At 43.9% G+C, this 25,829-nt stretch overlaps 1 protein-coding gene across 1 annotated transcript in view; it reads right to left on the bottom strand.

Annotated features, from left to right (window-relative positions):
* Window positions 1–25,829, bottom strand: part of PCNX2 (pecanex 2) — a 298,842-nt gene that overhangs the window by 144,492 nt on the left and 128,521 nt on the right. The window contains exons 16-19 of the mRNA XM_042960259.1: window positions 20,868–20,977; window positions 19,424–19,520; window positions 5,756–5,848; window positions 4,793–4,943 (exon numbers count right to left, since the gene is read on the bottom strand). Coding sequence (XP_042816193.1) covers window positions 4,793–4,943; window positions 5,756–5,848; window positions 19,424–19,520; window positions 20,868–20,977 — 451 coding nt within the window. The remainder of the gene's footprint in view (window positions 1–4,792; window positions 4,944–5,755; window positions 5,849–19,423; window positions 19,521–20,867; window positions 20,978–25,829) is intronic.

Genomic DNA, 25,829 nt, shown 5'->3' with positions numbered 1-25,829 from the left:
GCTCTGTGTGCACTTGAAAAGGACGTGTATTCTGCTGGTTTAGGATGGGATGTTCTGAAAATACCTGTTAAATCCATCTGCTCCAACGTGTTGTTCAAAACCATTGTTTCCTTGTTGATGTTCTTTTTTTTTTTTTTAATTTTTTTTTCAATGTTTTTTATTTATTTTTGGGACAGAGAGAGACAGAGCATGAACGGGGGAGGGGCAGAGAGAGAGGGAGACACAGAATCGGAAACAGGCTCCAGGTTCCGAGCCATCAGCGCAGAGCCCGACGCGGGGCTCGAACTCACGGACCGCGAGATCGTGACCTGGTTGAAGTCGGAGGCTTAACCGACTGCGCCACCCAGGCGCCCCTCCTTGTTGATGTTCTATCTAAATGATCTGTCCCTTGCTGTAAGCAGGGTGTTGAAGTACCCTACTATCATTGTGTTATTACTGATTAGTTCCTTTATGTTTGTTATTAACTCTTTTATGCAGTTGGGTGCTCCTAGGTTGGACGTGTAAATATTTATAATTGTTACATCTTCCCGTTGGATTGTCCCCTTTATTGTGATATAATGTCCTTCTTTGTCTCTTGTTACAGTCTTTGTTTTAAAGCCTATTCTGCCCAATGTAGGTATTGCTACTCTGGCTTTCTTTTGACATCCATCTACAAGACAGATGTTTCTTCACCCCCTCACTTTCAATCTGCAGGTGTCTTTCACCTGGGTCTCCTGGAGGCAGCAGATAGACGGGTCTTGTTGTTGTTGTTTTTATCCATTCTGTCACCCTATGTCTTTTGATTGCAGCATTTAGTCTCTTTATGTTCAAATTAGTTATTGAAAGATAGGTATCTAGTGACATTCAATAAAACAAGTTTTCAAGTAGATCCGACTTCTGACTCTTTTACAACAGTGGCCTATCAATGAAGTCATTTGTCTGGAATTACCATCATAATTCAGGATAATTTGTTTTATTTTCTAAAAATACAATGCTCCTTAAACATTTGGTCTTAGAAGCTCCATACTTGACTAACATGATGTCATCTGTGGTGCTGTCTACTTAGTTATCTTGTTATTTTCAGCATGATTCACTTAGATTAGTGGGGGATAGAGAAGGAAAAAAAACACCTTACATACCCATTAATATGTCGGTTACAACGACATCACCACTATGGCTCAACTGTACTATGAGTGATAAAACTTTATTCTTTTAGCTCCAATATTGGTGAAACATCTTGTTGGGACTAGTATGGGATAAAGTTTACTTAAATTAGTCTCGAAAGTGAAGAACTGAATTGGCTAAACAATACATTTCAATTTACAGGCCTTAACTTGAGCCGTAATCTGAATTTTGTATCAAAATTTATTTTGTACCTCCAAGTAATTTTGTATGGCAAGTAAAATTACGTATCAGAGGTATGCAGAAAGGAAAGTAAACTGAGAGAAAGTATACCCAGCAAGGTTGAAGTCTCTTCTAGAAAACAGAGGGCTGATGACATCTCAGTGCAGTGCAGTTCAGGAGAGACACTTCTGTGCCCAGCACCACGGGGAGCAGTGAAGGACCAGCATGAGCAAGTGGATATGTCGCTCACAGTCACTGCAGAGGATGTTATGGAAAGGGCGGTTCACGGGCACAGTCAGGAAGTTAGTCCTACTCCAGGTGGTCAGGGAAAGACTTCTGGAGGGTTTGAGTTTTGAGTTTATTGTTTGTTTGTTTTGAGAGAGAGAGAGCAGGATGGGCAGAGAGAGATGGAAGGAAAGAGAAATTCCTGCTGAGCCTGATGTGGGGCTCCAGCCCACGAACGGTGAGCTCGTGACCTGAGCCAAAATCAAGAGTCGGATGCTCAACCAACTGAGCCACCAGGGTGCTCCTGGAGGGACTGACTTTTAAACAGAGACCTGAAAGATGAGTTAGTGGCGCGAGTCCAGTGATGCTTGAAAAAGCATCACAGGCAAAGGGAACAGCAAGGGGGACGGTCAGAGAATGGGGTGTATTTGAGAAACCATGAGAAGGCCCAGAATTCAGTGTGGTGAGTCTGTCTCAATCCAGGGATGAAAGCAAGCTTTGCAGAGCTGGCATGAGACTACGGCCTGTCGGATTTTGCAGGACCTACCACAGCGACGTGGCCCTGCTGGGCAACAAGGACGGCAGCAACATGTGGTCTAAGGGCCGCACACGAACTGCACACGATCAGCCTGCTAGACCGAGAGCTGACGGGGGAGCAGAAAGAGCACCCCACCGGAGTAAGATGCCCTGGGTTCTTTCTGGTCACTCACTGGCCACAGACTTGCTGGGACCCTTGAGGTCTGTGGGCTTCAGCTTCCTCCTAGGTAAAGGGTGGGGCGGGATTCTACAAACTCTGAGACGGGGAGAGTACATACATCTCATCTCCCATGCCGATTCAGTGTCTGCCTCTGGCCCAGGTTTAGGCTTGTTCTCAGCGATGTCTGCCGTGGGATTAGGGGACTCCAGTGGTAGGCCACAGACCTGCCGCCCTGCTCTGCTCGACCTTCTCTTCCAGTAATTGTATTCTGTGATCCAATGAGAAGATTTGAGCACAGTTTTCACATTAAAAGGTATACGGTTTGGGGCGCCTGGGTGGCTCAGTCAGTTGGGCGTCTGACTTCGGCTCAGGTCATGATCTCACAGTTCGTGGGTTTGAGCCCCGCGTCGGGCTCTGTGCTGACAGCTCGGAGCCTGGAGCCTGTTTCAGATTCTGTGTCTCCCTCTCTCTCTGCCCCTCCCCTGTTCATGCTCTGTCTCTGTCTCAAGAATAAATAAACATTAAAAAAAAAAAAAAGGTATACAGTTGGTCTGAATTTCCTGGGCATGTTTTTTCTTGTTAGTAGGAGACATAAAGAGCAAAAGACCTAAAAGGCAGAAGGCCAGGAAGAAGAGGCAAGGAAAGTCGGGATCTGGATGATACCAAAATGAGTAATAGCTTTTCAACGAGTTCATACCATCATATTTTAAATATTTGGATTTTCCTTCTAACACACGTAATTTTGAAATGCAATCTGTTCTTCATTATATGCCTAATTTGTCAAGTCTATTACTCTTGGCTAGATTTCAGGTGGCTTATAAACAGCTCATGCAGGCAAGGGAGAAACAGCCACAGAGCTTCTGCCTGAGCCTGTGCTAACAGACGTGAACCCCCAGCCCCCCGTTACAGGACAGACGCCCAGGCCCGCCTGCTCACTCATCCCTCAAAGAGGAGACATCAACATACAAACACGTTCACGTTACCTGGGCTTGAATCATGTGCTGAAAAGGTCATGAAGGGGCACCTGGTTGGCTTAGTTGGCTAAGCGTCCGACTTCGGCTCAGGTCATGATCTCACAGCTCATGAGTCCAAGCCCCGTGTCAGGCTCTGTGCTGACAGCTCAGAGCCTGAAGCCTGCTTTGGATTCTGTGTCTCCCCTCTCTCTCTGCCCCTCCCCCGCTTGTGCACATGCTCTCCCCCCGCCAAAATAAATAAATTTAAAAAAATGGCCCATGCAGGTTTAAAATACTATGCATTTAAGTAGCACCTAGAATGTAACAGAACATTTAAAATATGTGTGTGTGTGTGTGTGTGTGTGTGTGTGTGTGTGTGTCTGTATAGCACAAATATATTAAGCTTGACCCTTAAGCTAGCTGCCCCTGTTGCATGTTGAGAAAAGCAAGTCTCTGAGGGCAGAGCGGTCAGGTGACCCTTCTCCACCCCCTAAACCCTATATGCACAGCAGACCCTCGATGCCGTATTTTTCCACTAAACAATCTACAATTTTCCTGATCTGGCTGTTTCAGATGAAGGCAGCTCCACATACCCACCCAGAGATGTTCCTTGAAGAAATGCTCTCGACAGCACCTGAAGTGATTCTTTTCGCTTCTTCATTTTGAAATTGTCTCGCCCCCCTTTCCCTTCGTCATACCAGTCCACCGAAGTTACTGCTAACTAATCTGGGGAGTCCGATGCATCCCTGTAGGTCAGCCAGTCTTGGCTCTGCTCACATACCCCTGTGCCTGGACAGGGTGACAATGAGATATCTCCCTCTACAACAGAGGTGTTACAACGGGCTACAACGTTCTGCGCAGAATTACCAGCACTAGCTAGTTATAAACGACAGCCACGGTCTGTGACCTGTAACTTCAATGTGTCTGAAAATGGGGATGGATCCAATCCTTCCGCCATCTGTGGGATCACAGAGCAAGGGAAGAGCTACGAGAGAAATTCCTGAGAGACTTCTTATCTAGAAGCTGGTGGCACAGCCTCGATTACCAGGCTGTTGCATGACTGTGACCGGAAACAGCCCTGAGAACAGCTGAGTCCATCAAGTACGGGTGTGGGTCAAGGGAAGCAAAATTCAAGGGGTCAGAGGTCCTGAAGATTCAGAGGTTTGGGCTACATCCCTGCCCCACTCCCACCCCAAACACTTTGTGGAGGATGGGAGGGCAGTAAAGTGATGTTCTTCCTGGTCCCGGGTCAACTTAAGCTGGAATCTTCAGGTCTGAATAATGGTAATTAATTTTCCCCACTACTAACAACCGCTTGCTATTTTTATAAAACACAGTTCTGATTCACTCCCCTTCAACTTTCTTGTTCTGGGGGCGATACTGCATACTCTAAGGTACACGCTCTCTTTTTTTTTTTTATTGTGGTAAAATAGATATCATGTAACATCTGCCACTGTAACGGTCCTTAAGTGTGCAGTCCTGTGGCATTCAGCACATTCACACTGGTTGCACACAATCTCTGCTGTAAAAGATACCTTCCACTACATCGTTTTTGTTTTGTTTTTTTTTTTTTAACGAGGGATAGATTACTGACCTCTCACTTCCCGCTGCTGATATTCTTTGTTTTTAAGAACGGGGTGTGAAATCCACATCCACGGATGGTGCTTGCGGAGCTGAGGAAGCATGTAATGGGTCACAAACCCCACCGAGCCAGCCAGGGCAAACAGCACGACACTGAGAAATGGCTGTGATACAAGAGGACAAATGTCACGGTTTAGCCTCGCAGGACAGGGGAGGGCTGTCCAGGAATATCACGTAACACTGCCGGCCTTCCCCTCTTCCCTCTAACGGAACAGAGAGGCAACCCCGGGCTTGTTTCTGAAAATTTCTCCCATACAAAACCACCCTGTATTGGGAGCCCCTAAGAAGGGGGTGCAGAGCTGGCCTACTAAGTTCAGAGGCCAAGGGAACTCTGCCCTTTAGATTTTGTTACTGTTGTTTTTAAAAGAAGAGGCGGAGAGTGACAAACGTAGCTAATAGACTTTCCTTGTTGGAAAGAGAGCTCCTAAGTGTGTAAAACTTTTATATGGAGACAGTAACTGTCTGTTGGAACCTCAAGCCAGAATCCCCACCTAGAGCTCTCCACTTTTGTTTCTCTACCTGAAAACCATGTTCCCAAACGCCTTCTGGCTTGGGGACCTCGGTCTCCCTCCTGATATGGTAATGCCTTCAGTCCTGCTCCTGGCAGTGAGCCGTAGGCCTGTCTTACCACCGCGGGGTTCTAGGACATGCGCTGTTACTCTAGCAAACAATACGGCTCCCCAGATGCCGGAGGACAAGGGATAAAACACTTGAACCCAATCTGCAGGGTGAACCAAATCTCATCTGGGACGTAATTCTTCACAGCACAATAGCCACGTTCCTTAAACCTCTCAGCTGGTGTTGTGTTTTCCTCTCCTGGCTCTACTACCCTGACGATGCCCTGGAGTCCCACAGCCGGCTCTGTTATTAGGGAGAATAAGGAGGCAAGGGAGTATAAAGCCAAAGGGATACGTACTCGCAAGGACAGGAACACAGTGCTGGCACTGATGGCAAATGACAGAACGGCAGCCACTGAGCAGATAATGAGATCCGATTTTAAGATATCCTTCTGCAAAGAGAGAACCAACTGTAAAGTCTGCTCTTTGTTTCTCTCCGTAACTCTGTAGTCACCAGGTAAGTCAGGAGACAGATACCGACTCTGGATAACCCACTTTTCGAGCACATCACCTACCTGGTATGTTCCCAGGGGCACACACTGGGTGGACCACCAGGAAGAACAAGGCAAAGGGTGGGGAATGGGGAATGCACACTGTGAGGTTAGCCTACGTCTGCTAACCATGGCAGGAAAAAAGCGTTCCGCGTGTACAGGAGGCATAAGGTTCTTCCCTACGAACACAGGCCAAAGACAAGATGTCATGGTCTGATGAAGGAGGGTGAAGTGCTCATGATCTCTACTCGGCTTTAGCATGCTTATATGCATGCTGTTGGCCAAACAGAAGCCTCTGACACATCTGCTTATTTCTTTAAAAAAAAAAACATTTTTTTACTGTTCATTTTTTGAGAGAGAGGGAGACAGAGCACAGGCAGGTGAGGAACACAGAGAGAGGGAGCCACAGAATCCAAAGCAGGCTCCAGGCTCCGAGCTGTCAGCACAGAGCCCAACGCGGGGCTCCAGCCCACGAACTGCGAGATCATGACCTGAGCCGAAGTTAGACGCTTAATCGACTGAGCCACCCGGGCGTCCCTGCTTATTTCTTTGGTCCAGAACAGATTTCACATTTTAATTCACCAGTCAGATTGGGTTATGGCCACCTCCAAATAATTTAAATATACACATAGTATTGGCACATATGCAGAAAATGAAATGTTAGTAAGTTGCTGATAACTTCCCTTCGCATAAAATTGTGGTGTGAGCAGGGTCTCGGGAAAACAAAGCAAAGTTAGGCCAAAGAATGTCATTAATCCTGCAGCTATATGGAGAATGGACTAAGATACATCTTAGAGATATAAAGGACCATCACATGTTTTTCTGTCTACAGAGGCCAGTTCACTACAGTTCACAATTATTGAACATTTTGAGGTGTCACACAGTTACCTGAAAACTCTAAACCATCATTATAAATGTATCAATATCTCATATTGAAAAGGAATTACGCCTCTTAAGTAATTGTTTATCCACCAGAAACCTGTATCTCTGTATGTCTGTTTCCCTACAACCCTTTTCTTTTTTTTTTTTTTTTTTCTTTTCTGGTTTTTAAGATGAAAATGTGGAGTTCTTGCAAATCATGCTACTGGCTTTCTGGCTGAATTAACACCCAAAGTGATAGGAAGGAGTCAGAAAGGCAGTTTAAATGGAGCAATAATGACCTGGAACCATCTGATGGAAAAGTTAACATGGCTTGGTTAAAGCAACTAATCATACAGGGAAGAGATAACAGTCTCAGCATCAATTCATCAATTATCTGCTAAAGTTGTTTTACAATTCACGTGCAGGTATTAAATATGGGAGCAATTGTATAGTGATAAACTAAATTCTAGATTCATTCTTAGTAATGGTAAGAATAATATGGTAAAAGAAAATGGTAGGAATCCCCCTGATTTTTTGGGCAGGGCAAATCACAATGCTTTTTTAGTCGGAATCCTCATAAAACTTTTATAATCACGGGATTTTCATCAAAACTTTACTATGAATAAATGGACAAAATTCAGGTATCTCCTTGCATTCCAAAGATTTACAAAAGGCCAGGCCTTCCCAGAGGAAAGATCTATAACTCACTGACTCTTCAGGCTATGAAGATAAGTGAATTTTTCCTTCCTCTTTTATACTGACATGGTTTTATGTCATTTAAAAATTACTGAATGCTTGTATGGAAACCAATTTGCCAATAAATTTCATGTCTAAATGAATGAATGAATGAATGAATGAATGAATAAATAAATAAATAAATAAATAACTGAATGCTTAGGCACTTGGGTGGCTCAGTCGGTTAAGTATCCAACTTCAGCTCAGGTCATGATCTCCCAGTTCCATGAGTTCAAGCCCCACATCGGGCTCTGTGCTGTCAGTGTGGAGCCTGCTTCGGATCTTCTGTCTCCCTCTCTCCCCCTCCCCCACTTGAGTGCGTGTGTGCATGTGTGTGTGTTTGCACACGCATGCGTGTGCCCTCTTCCTCTCTCTCAAAAATAAACATTAAAGAATTTATTCTAATTACTGAATCCTTATCCGAAAGGAAGATAAACATTTTCCCAAATATTCTCATTGAAAAGTAAGTCTTATCTATAACTGACCAACCATTCTTGCCTAAAGGCAAAATAGTGGGCCATGAGGGCAGCTGGTGAGGGGAGGAGGCTTACATTTCTAGGTTTCTTAAAGCAAGAGAATGAGCTCTGATTATTGGTATTTTTTTCACAGTTGGATGATACATAGGAATTCTACTGATTTTAGTCTTTATTTACAAAAATGTTCCTCCTGCCCATTTCTTTCCTGTATTGTTATTTTTATTTTTTTAAGTTAGAGAGAGAGCAAGAGAGGGAGACAGAGAGAGGGAGAGGGAGAAAAACAGAGAGAGAGAGAGAGAGAGAGAGAGAGAGAGCGCACCTGTGCAGGAGCAGGGGAGGGGCAGAGAGAGAGAAAGAGAGAATGTTAAGCAGGTTCCATGCTCATCATGGAGCCTGATGTGGGGCTCAATCCCACAACCCTGGAATCATGACCTGAGCTGAAATCAAGACTGAGCCACCCAGGTGCCCCCGTATTGTTAGCTTTATTCTTTTTTTTTAATTAAAAACATTTTTTATGTTTATTTTTGAGAGAGAGACAGAGACAGAACATGAACAGGGGAGGGTCAGAGAGAGAGGGAGACACAGAATCTGAAGCAGGCTCCAGGCTCTGAGCTGTCAGCACAGAGCCCGGCGTGGGGCTTGAACTCATGAACCACTAGATCATGACTTGAGCCAAAGTCTGAGGCTTAACCAACTGAGCCACCCAGATACCCCTCTATTGTTATTTTGAACAACTTTCTTGAGGTGTGACTGACATACAAAACCCCTGCACATACATAAAGTGTACCATTTGATGAGTTTTGACACGTGGATATCCCCCATGAAAACCACAACCACAATGAAAATAAGTAGCACAGCCATGGTGCCCTAAAGTTTCCTCTCCCAACCTTTTCTAACCTACACCCCCTTTTCTCCTCTGTCTGGAGACAACCACTGATCTGCAACATCTCAGTGGTTTATTTCCTTCCCTAGAATGCGACATAAATATACTTGGAAAAGCAATAGATCTAGAAGAGGCAAAACAACTTTGAAAAGGAAGAACAAAGTTGGAGGATATACAATATCTGATTTGAAGACTTATTACAAAGCTGCAGGAATCAAGCCTTGATGGTATTGGCATAAAGTATACATCTTGATCAAGAGAACAGAACAAAGAGCCCAGACATAGACAAAAACATACACAGTCAATGGATTTTAAACAAAAGTGACAATGTGAAAAAACACCTTCCCTCTAAATGAGGGGAAGGATAATTCTTTCCACAAATGGAATGGGGAAAAAACAGAAAACAAAACAAAACAAAAAAACACCTTGACATTTACTTCACATCACACATAAAACCTAAGTCAATGTGCATTATAAACGTAACAAACTGTTACATTTCTCAAAGAAGACATAAGAGGAAATCTTAGTGACCTTGGGTTTAGCAAAGCTTTCCCAAACAAAACACTGAAAAGTGGAACTTTAAAGGGAAAAAAAGTTATTCAATTGGAGTTCATGAACATTTAAACCAGCTGTTCTTCAAAATACATTGTTATAAAATGAAAAGGCAAGCCAAGACTGAGAAAAGTAGTTGCAAAGCACAAACTGCATCTGTAATACATAAAAGCTTCACAAACCAATAGCAAGAAGCCAAACAATTCCCCCATCCCCCTCCCAGCTGCAAACCGGCAAAGTTTTGAGCAGACTCTTCAGCAAAGGCAATGGCAAATGGTGATTATTGAGCTTTTCAAGCTAGTGCTAATTAATGAAACCACAGACCACTGTGTTAATACTGGTGAAAGTAACATTAGCAAAAGAAAAAGAAAAGGTTCCCTCTTTCCCTACAGCCACCAAAAACCAGATACTATGCTGCTCCAAAAATTGTATTCCTGAAAATATACTTTTCCTTAGAAATTTTTATACATGTGCCTTTACAAAGAGTATGAAATGCAGCAGATTTTTTTAAAATTTTTTTATGTTTATTTATTTTTGAGAGGGAGACACACACACACACACACACACACACACACACACACACACACACAGAGTGTGAGCAGGGGAGGGGCAGAGGGAGAGGGAGACACAGAATCCGAAACGGGCTCCAGGCTCTGAGCTGTCAGCACATAGCCCGTTGTGGGGCTTGAACTCACAAACTGCAAGATCATGACCTGAGCTGAAGTCGGACACTTAACTGACTGAGCCACCCAGGTACCCCGAAATGCAGCAGATTTTTATAAACATATTTGTTCAGTGACACAACGCTACTTACTAATACACAACTATAATTCTTACAAGCACCACTGTTTCATGGGTGTCTTTAAATGCAGTACAGTGCAGCAAACGTGAAAATACTATTTTTGAAAAGGAATCTGGAAAACACCTAGTCATCAGAGATTGTTGTTGTCTCCTATGAAAGTAGCCTGAAACACTGTAAAAAGTTTTTAATTTTGGGTTTCTTACTAAATAATTTTTGCTCATTTAAATACACATTATACAGGGCGCCTGGGTAGATCAGCTGGTTAAGTGTCAGACTTTGGCTAAGGTCATGATCTCAGAGTTCGGGGGTTCGAGCTCTGTGTCGGGCTCTGTGCTGACAGCTCGGAGCCTGGAGCCTGCTTCGGATTCTGTGTCTCCCTCTCTCTTTGCCCCTCCCCACTCGTGCTCTGTTTCTCTCTCTCTCTCTCTCTCTCTCTCTCTCTCTCTCTCAAAAACAAATAAACGTTAATTTTTTAAATAAACAAATAAAAATTAGAGTATAAAACATCTGAGAAAAATACAAATTTAGAAGGTCTCTGCAAATTTTTAGTATTAATTAACATTTCCATTATAGGATAACATAATATTGCAGCACTCTAGGACACAGAGAAGAAAGGGAATAGATCATTCGTGATCATTGCATCCTGACACTAACAATATTAGCATTTTTATGCTTTCTGGTTCAGTATTTTTGCCTGCGAATGCTGAGGCACGGTTCTAGCTGCAATCATGATGTATATTATGATTATACATCATACATATACATATATACATCATACGTATTACCTATGCATAGCTTATGAAGATCTAATCTTAGTGTGCGTATAATTTTTTATCTTTTTCAACTGTACTTTCTTTTGTAAGCACTACATATATGCATATTATTGTATAGACTTACTAATAGCCACGTACCAGCGAACTAATTTTCCATCTTGTGATGACCCATACACGTACACATACAAACAGTGCCATAGTGGAAACTTAAAACATTAAATTCATGACTGAAAGGGAATATGCTGTATTTAGTGCAAGCATTCCCCGACTGTTAGGCTCTGGGTTATCTTCCATTTTTTACCATGATGAATTATGCTGCAGTCATGATCTTGATGTACCTAAATCTTTTTTTCATATTTTGAATTCATCCTTTAGACCACCTCTGATAAATCGACTTATTATATTATAGGTGATGAATTTTAGAATTCTTGATAAATTATGCTTTTCCAGATGATTGTAATAATTTACACAAGTACAATGTCTAAGAAATCTCATCTTGTTCCAGTTGGCAATATCATTAATTTATCCTGTGCTGATTGAGTGGACAAAAAAAAAAAAAAACAAAACAAAACAAAACAAAAAACAAAAAAAAACAAAACAACTCTCTTACTTTAATCTGTATTTCTTTCTTTATAAGAAGGGTAAATATGGTCCTCACAATTACTTCGAAATATTTTGTCCCTAAAGTGAAATACATATATTGATATCATTTGCTTATAGAGTTTTAACAATTAAAGTGTGAGTTGTTGGTAGAAGAAAGATATTTAACTTTTATCAAATTTGTATTGAATATTTTACCAAATTATTTAATTTTATTATCTTTAAATTAATTAATTAAATTAATTAATTAAACATATAGAAGTATAAAAGTTTTATGGACTCACATCTGTGTGTGTGTGTGTATGTGTGTGCGTTTTATTTATTTTCATTTTATAGATTCCAAGTCTGGAAAATCATCCCCTTTCTAGAATTTGAATAAATGTTTGATTTTATTTCATACCTTTTTTGGAAAATTTCTTTTACATTTTTAAAATTGTGATCCAGGAATACAAAAAAGCGCATAAAATAGATAAATATAATTTAAAAAATAATTATAAAGGGCCCCTGGATGGCTCAGTTGGTTGAGTGTCCAACTCTTGGTTTCAGCTCAAGTCATGATCTCATGGTTCGTGGGATCGAGCCCTGGGTCAGGCTCCTTGCTAAAAGTGCAGAGCCTGCTTGGGATTCTCTCTCTCTCTCTGCCTCTCCCTTGCTCTCTCTCTCTCAAAATAAGTAATTAAACTTAAAGATAGATAGATAGATAGATAGATAGATAGATAGATAGATAGAAGATAGATAAAAAAATAATTATAAAGTAAGCATCTCAGTTACTACCAACTGGTTCAAGAAATCTAGCATTTCTAGTCCCAAGAAATCCCTTTATGCGGCTCTCTGATCACAAACCTTTCTATCCCCTCTTGGGGTTCCGCATTAACTATCCTGACTCCAGTGAAAATAAGTTTCTTGCTTTTTAAACAAGAATGATTTTGCTACTTGCATATGTAACTGTTTGTCTATTTTTACCCAATGGATGGCACTACACGAGACATCTTTGTGTCTTGCCTCCTTTGCTCCACATTACATGGTCAAGACTCACCCGTGCCATTGCATATGGCTCCAGTAAGATCTGTTCTGCTGCACGCTAGTCATTGCACTGTTGGTAGAATTTCTAGTGGCTTCAGTTGAGGGCTCTTATGAATTATTGCTAAAAGGAACAATCTTACGTGTGTGTTCTGGTATAAATGTGCAAGATTTGCTCCGGGATAAAAATCTAAGAGTAAAATTGCTGGCTGTAGTATATATGCATCTTCAACCTTATAATCCCAAATTGTTTCCAAAATATACACAGTAATTCACACCACCACCAGCAGTTCATAAGAGTTCCCTTGCTCTACACTTAACACTGTGGGAACTTTTAATTTTTTGTCAGTCTAGCAAGTGTGAAATGGTAACACAGTGTGGTTTTAGTGTGGAGGTTCCTGATTATTAATTAGCTTACATACATATTCATGTTTTGGGCTATTTTTATTTCCTCTCTTGTGAAGCGCATGTGCAAGCCTTTTGGCCATTTTTTTTTTAATGTTTATTCATTTTTGAAAGACAGAGAGAGACAGAGCACAAGCAGGAGTGGAGTGGAGACAGAGGGAGACAAAGAATCCGAAGCAGACTCCAGGCTCCGCACTGTCAGCACAGAGCCCAACACGGGGCTCGAACTCACAAACCGCGAGATCATGACCCGAGCCGAAGTCGGAGGCTTAACCGACTGAGCCACCCAGATGCCGCCTTTTTGGCCATTTTTAATTGACATATCTGGCTTTCTTGTTGATTTATAGTAATTGTGTATTCGTCTCTACACTGGTGCTTTATCTACTATACACATTTTAAACATTATTTCCCATTCTGTGGCTTATTTTTTTAAGTCTTCTTTTTGGGCATTATTTGATAAGTCAAAGGTCATAATTTTAGTAAACTTCAATTTTTTGTTGTTTTCGTTTGAAAAATTATTCCCTACCCTGGAGGTACCATAAAGATAATTTCCTCTATTATGATTCTAAGCACTCTCAGGTTTTGTAATCTCCTATTTAGGCTTATAACCCTTCTGGAACTGACTTTTAAGCAGAGCATCACAGAGGAGGCCCGTTCTATTTTGTTACTTATGAAGAGCCATTTTTTTCTTTCGTCATTCTGTTCCTCCCTCTGTAGTGAGTAGGAAGTTACACACTGTGTTTCTACTCCTTCAGCAGTTACACTGAACATTCCAATAAGCATACTTCACTTACCAGTCTTAATCAGGATCTTTATTTGCCTCCGGGACATTACGAAGAATTTTTAAGTCTTGGAGTCCATGTCTCCTTCCATCCAGAGTTTTATGTTACCCTTGTGTAGTTTTGCACGGCTCATGTTTGCTTAAATTTACCAGTGTATCTGCCACTTTTTTTTTTCTCCTTGTTCTCTCTTGCGAATTAGACTTTCTGTCTGAGACCATCTGAAGAACATCACTCAGAACTACATTTAGCGAAAGCCTCTCGGCTTCTGTTTATGTAAAATATTTTTATTTTGTCCCTGGTTCTTTAATGATATTTTCACTGGGAGCACCGGCACAGAGCCTGCTTGGGATTCTTTCTCTCTCTCCCTCTCTTTCTGCCCCACCTCTGCTCACGCTGTCTCGCTATCTCTCTCTAAATAAATAAACAAACATTAAAAAAAAAAAATTAAAGATCTTTTCACTGGGCATAGAATTCTACCCGGGCAGATACTTTCTTTCCAGGACATTGAATACATCAAACTTCTGGCTTCTATGATGGGTTTTGATAAGGGAGCTTTCCATTCATCATTCACTTGAATGTAATCCATTCTTTTGTTTAACTGCTTTAAGATGGCCTGTGTCTTTGATATCTGCACTTTCACTAAGGTTTGTCCTGTGTGGATTCTCTCTTCCTTGTTTTACCCTGCATGTGATTCACTGGCACTCTTGAGTCCCTAGATCAGTGTCTTTCATCAATTCCGGCAAATTTTCAGATATCATCTCACCAGACATTGATTAGGCTCCAGTCTCTCTCTCCCATTTTTCTGGAATTCTGATTACATGTATGTTAGATCCTCTTAGTCTGTGTCATCTATCTTTGTCTTTCTGTTGTATTTCCTAATTTTTTGTCTATTAGTGTTGCATCCTGGGTACTTTCTTCTGTCTTGTAGTTCACTAATTCTCTCATCAGAGGTGTCTAATCTCGTGTGTGTGTGTGTGTGTGTTTACTTCAACTGCTTCATTTTTTTCCCATTTTTTGTTTGTTCATTTAGGAAGGTCTATTTGGGTTTTTTTCAAACATGCTGGATCATTTTAGTATTTTCTATTGTCTGTAAGTTTTACCTCTTATTCCTTTAAACACATTAAGTAGTTTTAAAATGTGTCTGGTAGTTCAAGTGCTTCAAGTACTTGAAGACCCGTTTCTGCTGGTTCCTTGTTTCCTTGTGTAGTTTTTACATTTTTTTAGCGAGAGCTGCTCATTTCCCTTAGAAAAACGGGTTGGGGAACACGTGGAGACCTAGGAGGAAAGGATCCTCTAGAGAGGATGTGTGTTTCATTTTGCCATGAGGTGTTCTTGGTTGGGGGCCGCTTCAAATTCACTCCATAAATTTAGGGGTTAGGGGTGTCAGAATGTGGACTGAAAGCCCACAGCGGAGCGGACTACAACATCCCAGGGATCCAGGGCCATTGTGTTCAGCACCGAGGCCAGTACCATGCAGTCTCCAGGCACTGCGGAGGATGCAACTGATTCCTTCTGGTTCACCCTCCCACTGAGGGTGGGTGACTCAGTGTGGGTCCCCACTGCACACCCACGTTGGCAGTCTTGGGCTTTCTTTTCTCTTCCCCGCCGTCTGAGGGCTGAACACTGAGGCTCACGATCCCCTGGTTGGGCAGGTGCTCTTGAGGCAAAAGCAGTTTCCTGCTCTGCTTCCTCCAGGTCTCCCTGTTCACTCAGACTTTGACTTGATAATTCCTTATCTTTTGTCACTTTTTTTCCACATACAAGAAGGACTTTTTTTTTGTATTTTGTTCAGAATTTTCAGTTTTAATCAGCAGAGAGTTTGGCTATAATAAGTCAGCCTGCCATAACGTGAGAGATGGAAAAGTCTCGTTTGATCTTTCTTTTTCTTTCTGGTGAGGGATCAGCACATAAAATCCCTTTTTATCCCTCCCACTGCTAAACAATTACCTCAGCACCATACACTGATTAATCAATTCTTGATTGTGACATGTAATTTTCACATAATACATTCCTATAAATAATTTGTCTCCTTTCTGTGTTTTACTGATTCACTAATCCCATTCTCCACTCTTGGATCAGTCTCATTTTTTTTTCTTCCAATTACTCAATCTTTATAATATACTCTTAAATCCCAAAGTGCTAAGTTCCTCTTTCTTATTCTTCTTTTTTCAGATTTTTTAAAGCTATTATTAATGGCTATTCTTCCGAGTGAATCTTAGAATCATTTCCCCAAGTTGTGAATATAATTCCTCTGGAACTGTTTTGAACTATATTAAACCTATAAATTTATTAGGAAGAATTGGCATTTAATAAATCTCGACCTTCCTATCCAAAATCAGGTTATGTCTATTTATCACCACTTATTCAGAAGCTCATTTGCATTTTAATAGACTGCTGTGGTTTTCTTTGTTTCTGACATTACTTGGTAAAATCTTTCCTATTATCAATTCATGTATTTTGTTGCCACTGTGAGTGGGATTATGGTCTCATTATATTTTCTAAAGTTATTTCTGATGTGTTAGAATGCTCTTGTTTTTCTAAGTTTCTTTGTCTCTAGGGGTATTTGTGAATTCTTATACTGATCATGATCGATATTTAAAAACTTTGCTGTGCACCTAAATGTATACAGTAATGCAATCTACTTTTTTTTTTCTTTTAGGACTTAACACAAGCCAGAACTTCCAAAACAATATTCAATAATATTAAGGTTTTGGCTCCCTATTTTAATGCTGATTCCATGCATATTTAACTAATTAATATATTGGGGCTTAGTACATTGAATATTTAAAATCCATTGTGACATCTTATGTAGTACTTCATGCTCCAACCCTAAAAAAGAAGCTGAAGAAGGCCTCATCCCGGGGCACTGGATGGCTCAGCTGGTTAAGCTTCCAGCTCTTGATTTTGGCTCAGGTCACGACCTCACAGTTCATGAGCATGAACCCCATGTCAGGCTCTAATCTCTCCCACTCCCTCTGCCCCTCCACCACTCGTTCTTCCTCTCTCTCTCTCAAAAATAAATAATAAAATAAATAAAATTTTTTAAAAAGCGCTGGTTCCAAACTACACACACAGTAAATATAGACAGCATGGTGCCAGAGAAACCTAATGATACAACCAGTGGTTACAAAGAAGTTGTTTGAATTGTACAAATAAGAATGAGGTAGTCGTTTGTTTTGTTGGTGGTCTATTTTTTGTTTCTAGGAACTGAGAAAAATAGATACAATGGAAGTAGCATATCTGAATGGGTGAAGAGTATAGGGATTGAGGAGGATGAGTGAGGATAGAAACAGAAAGACCAAGGGGCGCCTGGGCGCAGCTCAGTCAGTTGAGCGTCTGACTTCGGCTCAGGTCATGATCTCGTGGTTCATGAGTTCGAGTCCCACATCGGGCTCTGTGCTGACAGCTCAGAGCCTGGAGCCTGCCTCAGATTCTGTGTCTCCTTCTCTCTGCCCCTCCCCTGCTCATGCTCTGTCTCTCGCTCAAAAACAAATAAACAAAAAAAAAAACTTAAAGAAAGAAATAGACCAAGCTCATGAGGCAGACAGATAAGAAGAAACTAAACCAGGAGTGGAAAGTTCACATTGTTACTAACTGAGTGCATAGCTGGCAATGATCATATGGAAATGTGGAAGCCCACTGATGGAGTTCTAGGTATCTCTAGTTCTCGATCAATGTCCCTGGAAGACCAGTCTGTGGGGACAGCCTTGTAAACATGCAGATCCCCAGGCCCTGGCACAGGCCAAATGAATCGGAACAGGAGGAAGGGCTGGAAACCTGATCTAAGGAGGCTCCTTAGGGACTTCTCATACACAGTGAAATTTAAGAAAAGAGGGAGCGAAAAAGAGAGAGCCGGACAGACACAGAGAAATAAAATCAGAGACAAGGAGAGAAATCTCGCACTTGCACTAGGGCACAAAAGGTTTTATATACCAAACTCTAAAATCTAAATGTGGTAGTCCTATTAAAATATTCTCCTTAGACCAGAAGACTTTTCAGAGAGAACACAGGTCACATTAAATCACCTACAGGTTATGTGCGCTTCACTATACAGAGCGTTTCAAAGTGTATGAAAACTGGGGAAGGCAACTCCTAGCCCATCACATCTAAGGAGATGCTGTCAGCCTCTGCCAAGCAACCTTCTTGGTGGACTTCTTCGTTGTCCATATGTTATTTTCAAGGCAACAAATCAGAAAGCATCCTCACGATTCCATGAAATCAGGGAACATTTGGGGAGAACAGTTTTTCTCAGATACCTATAGGAAAACTTTGGGGGAGACATCGGGCCATTCCAGGACTTTATGGCAACTGACCTAGGAATGTCAAGTTTGACCCTGTAAACCTCCTGGGGTAGATGTCAGAGATCAGGTTGCTGATGCGATGTTTCAGTGTCAATGTGTTCCTCCCTTTTTAGCTGCCATCCTATCGGCCCCAGCTGCTTTACCTCCTGCCCTGCTTGTAAACATACCTCTGCTTGTCCAATTCATGAACCACATCCTTAGTCACAGTGACTGTGCTTTGGGTCCTCAATGTGTTGGCTTGAACTGCACCCACACTCAAAGGCACAGGGGGCTAGGTGTGAAGTTTTTAAATGTTACTGTGTTGCCCGAGTCCTGCACTTGACTTGTCTTGAAATTGCGGATTGCAATTGAATCTCATCTAAATTCAACGGCAGTTATCAGCATCAGGCGCTTGGCACCGTGGAGGCCAAGACAAATGAGACGCATCTCCTGGCTGGAGGAGCCTGCAATCAATGGGTCATTTGCCGCTTTTCCATTGATCCGTCGTTCCTCAAAAACTAGGAAAGGCATGACTTCCAGCCAGCAGATCACCCCAAGCTCAACACTCGAATGGGAGATTACACAACAAATGAGCATTGCTTTTGAAAGCGGTAACGTTTGGAAGATGATACCAAAGACACTACCCCTCTTCAGATGATGTTTGAAACCACCCCAAGCCATTTTCCCGGCGAACAGAAAAGAGCATCCTTCTTCTAAAGTCTCTGTGTTCTGTTCTTCCTTCTTTACCTCTTTCCTTCTCCCCTCACACGCTCCATCCCATAGAGTCGCTCCCCTCTCCAACACCCCAGATGTAAGTCTTAAAACCCAAGGGCTCCTCACAAGGGCTGTGCAAGTGTCAACCCTGAACGTGGGAAGCGCACTCTGAGCTCAGCGCGAGGCTGAGGCCAGTAGGTGTGGAGAGGACTGTGTGGAGCCCATTAGGAACCAGCTTGGCAGATGAGCTTTTATTTGTGTGCAGCCGGCCTGCTGCCTGGCGCCAGCAGGGGGCAGCATTGACCGAACTCGTTTCATTCAAAGAGCAGAGCAAACTGCCATCAGCTGAGGACCAATGGAGTGACCGTGGCATATATAGCATCTGCCTTCGAGAGGCTGTCGAAGGTCCACACCTGCCAGGTGGCTCAACAGTCCATGTGCCAACTGTAGACCAAGACAAGGCACCTCTCTCTGCACCGGTGACTGTCATTCCCGCCTAGCCAGGGCCCCGCTGAGAACCTGAGCTTCGCCAGCACGTGCCAGGCCATGTTAAGCAAAATCCTCATGTACATTATGCAACACAAATATCTCACCACCGAGCCTTTCATCTTCTTGGGAAGAGGGTCGGCGGCCAACTCTTCCAGGTTCTGATGTAGAAATTTAGGAAGCAATCTACAATGAATGAAGGACCTGGAAACGAACAAACGCACAGGTTATACTCTTTAAAGTACGTGCCTGTCACAACGTTCCAGGTAAACAGCCTCACCTGAGACCTCTCACTCCCAAATGACCAAAGCAAGGGCTCGCTCCTTTGATTAATTCATAATAAAGAGGAAGAGGCGTGTATTCAGGTGATCGCAAATCTAATGTTTTGATTCTCAGATTCCCTCCCAATTAAAGGAGTCAAGGACCTCAAGAGGACTGGGCAGCTGATTGCCAACAGCAAAGCTCACAGAGCTGCTCTGTATCAGCCCATCGGGGCTTCCTCCGCACATAAAAATGGCAGCAAAACTCAACACTTCAGTAAAATACTTGACGTGAAAAACTGCACAAACCACGTGTAACTTTTGCCCATTTCCTGCGTCTTTTATTTTGCTGCATGTGGCAGCCTAAAACAATGGTTTCTCTGGCCCCCACACAGTTATGGTCAAAATCTGTACATTTGGAAAAATGACATGAGATGACTGCTATCTGAAACTCTGGCATCCCAGGAAGTGTTTCTACTTCCCAAGTGCAAATTTATCAAAGATTTAAAAGACACAATTAGAGGTGCCTGGGTGGCTCAGTCAGTGAAGCATCCGACTCTTGATTTCAGCTCAGGTATTGATCTCACGATTCATGAGTTTGAGTCCCGCATCGGTCTCTGTGCTGACAGTGTGGAACCTGCTTGGGATTCTCTGTCCCTCTCTCTCTCCACCCCTCCCCTGCATACTCTCTCTCTCTCTCTCCCTGAAATAAATTTTTTTAAAAAATAATAATAAAAGGCACAATTTAAAGGGAACATAGTACATTTCAAGTAAAAATAATAAAAGGCACAATTAAAGAGAAGGTAGGAAAGTATATTTCAAGTGACTAAAGATTACTATTAAATATATTTTAAAATGTGGGCACAGCCCTGTTTGGAACAAAAAAAAAACAGAACAAACTGCAAACCTTGCAGAGATGCCCATCAAGTCTCCACAGGGTAACCACCTAGCGATTCTGCTTCACGGGCCCGGAAAGGGTCCTTGTTGAGGTGGGAGCTGCCCACACAATTCACCCAAGGGAAAGTCAAAAGCAGCACTTGGGAGCTAACAGCCCTGTGTCCCTGGCACTGTGCGTTTTACTCCAAAAGCAAGAGCAGAGGTTAAATGTTCGCTAAAAGTTGGTGCTTGATTTCCATTAGTGTTTGGCCGGTCCTGCACCTCTCCTGTCCTCGCCGGGTGGTTGGCTGCGTGAACAGCACAGGAGTCCAGCCACCATGCGGGCCATGGCCCTCTCGCCCCTGTGACAAGGCAAGGGCCACGGGAACCAGGCACAGCGGTGCATGTTACTCACAGGAGCACTGAGGGGTCACTGCTCTGCCGGCTCAGATGGTAGGAAAGCGCGACCAGGAGGCCACAGAAGGCTGAAAACAGCGCTGGGATGTGCTGAGTGCTCCACGGTTCCTGAGGAAAAGACATCAGATGCCAAGTCATTCCAAGGAGTGATGCAAAAATCAACTCGCTCTCTATAGAACACGGAGGCACACATCCCCACGGTCCAGCCAGATGGGCACGGTGTCCCGGGATCGTCACCGGCACCTGATGGCCAACATGGAAACCAACTCCGATTCTGACACATGCCAGGGCAGGAGTGGGGGCATCTCGAACTACGTGTACATGTTTATGAGAGTATATTTCGTTCATCTTTCCTGAGAATATTTTTTACTCAATCTCTCCTGAAATTTAGGACTTAGAAGATGAACGTTAATCATGTGTTGCCTCTTCTGAATTCATTTCTAATGATAATGACAAGAACTGTATTTCCTAGTGTTTATGTAACCGATGGTGTAAAAGGAACAAGACAGGGAAACACGCCTTAAGAGATCAACTAGTGGACTGAATGACAAACTAAAGACAGTCCTCCTCGAGAAAGAGAAGAAAATGGTTTTAAACGAAAGGAGCCAGGTAGTCAGGTTTGATGTGATAGAAACACAGACACCAGTAATCAATACGCTGTCCTCAGGGTAGAAGAAAAGAGCATAGGCCTATGTGTTCCCACTGTGAGCGGAGTGGGGACCCGGGACCCAGCTCTCTTTCCACGCATCCCTGGCACCCTCTCCAACACAAACATCCACAAAGAAACCTTCAGCCTTTCAGGGACCACCGACAGAATCTACCGGTGCCTTCCAAAAGCTGAATCGAGACCCAGACTGCAATGCTTTTCTCTCAAGACACTGATCCTTTTTAACTCAACAAGGCTGTGTTGATCATTGTGCATAAAATAAAATACACAAACGAATGATTCAGCTGTGTTCCTTTCCTATCTGGGACAGCTGAGATGTGAAGGCCAAGCTATCGCCTGGCCCTTGGTGGAGGGAGCGGTTTCGAGTCCACAGGCCTCTCCTTCCTGGAAGTTAAGCTGCACTGCTTTGTCTCCCCCCATAGTGAGGGTCTAGAAGCTTCTGGAAGGGAAATGAAGACAGCAACCCTGGGGGAGCCGCTGAGCCGCAGCTGGACAGGCCAGAGGCGACACTGACCGGTTCCTCCCCCGCAAGCCTCGAGGACCAGCGCCTCTGTGAGGCTCTGACTTTCCCAGCGTCCTGAAGGCACCGAGGCAGCTTCCCTGATTCCCTGCAGATGCCCACCCCACCGACTTGCCCTGCCCAGGAGCCCGGGGCCTCTGTCCCTCACTGCTCCCTTTGGAGTTTCCTTTCCGCAAAGCCCTGATTCCTGTGTCCAAGGGAGGGTGGCACTGCCTGGGTCCTAACGCCAGCCCCGCCCTCGCACCCACAGAGTCCCCTGACTGCATCGCATCCCCTAGATGGAGGAAAGGCATCCTCTCCTTCCACTGTCTCCTTCCGCCGTGCCTATAGAAATGCTTCTGCTGACATCTTAAAAAATAAAAAAAAAGCCCCCCCCCCCCACTATCTCTATCCCCTCCTTCAGCGCACCCCGGCCTCGCAAGGGACCCGTTAGCTTCCTCCACGTGGGGCACCTCCCGTGGGGGCAGCAGCTTTGCACAGGGTGGGATTCCAGCTGGGCGAACCTAGCTTTGAACCCCAGCGCTGCCACACGTGAGCTGTGAGGCCTTGGCTGAGTTACTCAACATCTTTGAGCGCTGGGTTCGTTTCCTCTTCTTTAGAAAAGGAAAAGAATACAAACTCAAGGGTGGCTGCAAAGGGTACGCGTCTGCGCCCTGGGCCATTTTTTAAAGCTTTTGACACAAGAGGGTTCAATGCAGCCCCTACTTGGTGACTGACACCCAGCGCCCTGAGCCAGAAAGCTGGCTATCCTGAGAGATGCTTCCTCTCCACGGTCCCCAGTCAGCTGATTTTCACATCGTCCAACACCTGCCCAGGCCTCCCTTCCTTTCCTGACATCCCACTGGGTAAGCCTCTGCTGTCTCTCTCCTTCCAGCTCTACTGCTGATAGCTTCATAATGGGGGGATCAAACACCCCACTCCACAGACCCCACAATCTGCCTTCCACATAACAAGAAAATCATCCTCCTCACCTAAAAGAGCACATCGCACTATGGCCTTCACTCAGTATTTTTCAATGATTCCTCATTGTCTAATAAATCTACTCCACAGGAGGCTACATAAGCCAATTAGGATCTGACCCTAGCCCATGTTTGCAGCCTCGTTCCTCCCATTTAGAAGATGCACAGCAGCGAAGTCATAAAGCTATGTTGCCTCCTTCCAAATGCCTTCACACACAGGGCTCCGTCTGTACAAAGGGCTCTCGTGCTCTGACCCTACTCCACTCTCCTCTACCTGGCAAACTCCTACTCATGCTTCAGCACCCAGTATAACAAGTCCCACCTGCTTGGTGCTGCCTCCCTGCTTCCCAGGCAGACTGGAGCCCTCCTCTGTGTATCAAAAACACCTTTAAATACTTCTACGTCAACACTTAAGATATCTCACTTCTATTATTTGTGGCCATGGGTAGGACTCGCTCCCTCATCTCAGAGCCACTGAATACAGTCATGCTTAGAGCAGACTCCGAGGGGGGTGGCCTTTCATCTCTAGTTCCCCCATTCTGGGCACAAATGTCAGCACATCAATGAATCTGTGAGTGAGGGACTGCAAGGTTTCAGTTTTCATGATTACATCGGCCCCTCTTCTATGACCTGTGTGGGAAAGAATCTTCAACAAGAAAAGAGGGTGAAGAAATTAAGTAGCTTAGATCAAATGTGGACCTGGCAGTAAAGGGCCACCGGCATGATTGGACTAGCGGAGAAAAGGGGATTCTTTGACCTTATCGCTCATTTTTCCTTCAAACAGCGGCCCCAGTGACAGAAAAGTTATTCTGAAGTTTGAGAGTTTTCTTCTTCCCTAAGAGTCCACCCATGAAACATTCATCGGCTCCCCACCCACCCCCCACTATGTGCCAGGCATCGAGGCGCACGCTCGTGAGGACAGACACGAGGCCCCGGGGAGGGAGAATCCTGCGGTAAGGTGGGACAGGCAACTTGACAGTGAGGGGCCAGGTACTCACAGAGCAGGAAGCAGAGGCTCCCGGGAGTCAAGGGAGGGGCTTTTAATTGCACAGAAGAAACACAGGAGAACGTGGTCCCTTCCCTGCAGAGCCTTCTGGACAGGCCAAGCTCTCGGCTTTTTGGGTACCTGTGTGTGTACTCCACGTGTCCTCCTCGGCTCCCTGCTCTGGCCGCCCACCTGGGGCTTTATATTCGGCTGTCACCAAAACCAACAACAAAAAGTTTTCCGAAAGGGAAAAACCTGCTAAATTCCGTTTCCTTCCATTGATTCCTCTGCACTTGCCTATGCTATGTATTTCATTCACAATTTTGTGACGGTACAGGCATTCCTTTTACATGCAGCCCATAAAAAATGCTGGGGGAAAGAAACACTCTGAGAAGGATTTAGTAGCCATGACCATGGAAATAATCGTCACTGCATGGAACAGAGGAAAGGTCAAGGGACAAGCAAGCACTGGAGGGATGATGCCAGCTCATCACTTCCTGGAAGACGTGATTCTGCGGACTTCTCCACGGCTCAGCTTCCTCCTCTGTGAAAGGTGACAATGTCCCCTTTCTTGACAATGTCCCCTGTAATGACCTGATCTGAAACAGCCTTGCTCACTGCCAAGGGGTATGTCAATGTTAGTTTCTAAGTAACTGGAAAAGAAGGAAAAGAAGGAGCACCCGTGACGGATGGTTCACAGACAATTAAATCTGGACGAAATCTATTTAAACAATTAAGTTTACCTACTTTATCTGCCCCCTACCCCTTACCTAATCTCATTTGTTCTGTACTTAATTAAATCTCTCCAGTGCAAACATAAAAGGTCAGTATAAGGGACCCTCCCTTTTCACCCGCTGAAACAGCAGTTGGTACAAAAGCAAGTGGAAGGTTAAAATATCAAATCAGAAACAGTGGCGTAGGAGGTAAGCCATGTCCCCGTTCCTTCTACGTCCCAGCATTTGTCCCAGTCTGTGATTGTGCATCTGTGTAAGTGACTGTTTGATTGCCCTCTGATCCCCCCACTGGGCCTGGCCCATTGACAGCAGGAACTCATCTGCTTTAGCCCAGCATATTCTGAGCACCTTGTGCAGGCCCCTGGCCCTGAAAGACATTTAATAAATATGTATAGAACCAATGCACTGTATCTGAGCAACTGTTGCTTCCTTATTACATAATGCTGGCCGAAGGAGGGGAACGACACAGATCTTTTTAGGTACCTACAAGTACACGGGAGGTCCCTCTTCTGCAGGGCACAACAGTCACTGAAAGCATGGACTCTGGCATCGGGCTGCCACTTTGGTCCTAACTGTGCTGATTATTTACACTAAGACCCTGGGCAAGCCACTAAGCCTCGGTCTCCTTATCGAAGAGAATTTCACAGGGCACGCCCCCTAGAGTTGTTGCAAATAGTATATGAAATACTACGTGTGAAGTACTTGGAGTGGCCCGCATAAAATGCTCCATAAATGTCTGCTTTTACTACAGGCTTTACAAAGTCACTGTCTCGGTCCAGTCGCGCTGCTCTAACAAAATACTGTAGACTCATAAAGAGCAGAAATGTATTGCTCACAGTTCTGCAGGCTGGGAAGTCCAAGATCGAGATGCCGACATATTTGGTATCTGGAGAAAACCTACTTTCCCTTCAGAGCTGGCTCCTTCTTGCTGTAAGGGGTGAGGGGGTTTCTCGGGCTTCCCTTATAAGAGCATTAGGCCCGCTCACGAGGGCTCCAGCCTCATGACCTAAGCATCTCCCGAAGCCCCCACCTCCTAATACCATGACCCTGAAGGCTAGGATTTCAACACATGAAGTTGGGGGGAACATGGACATT

Source organism: Panthera tigris, chromosome D2 (genome assembly GCF_018350195.1).
Source record: "Panthera tigris isolate Pti1 chromosome D2, P.tigris_Pti1_mat1.1, whole genome shotgun sequence".
Lineage (NCBI taxonomy): Eukaryota > Metazoa > Chordata > Mammalia > Carnivora > Felidae > Panthera > Panthera tigris.
The sequence above is the reverse complement of the archived record's forward strand: the minus strand, read 5'-3'. Positions and strand labels throughout refer to the sequence as shown.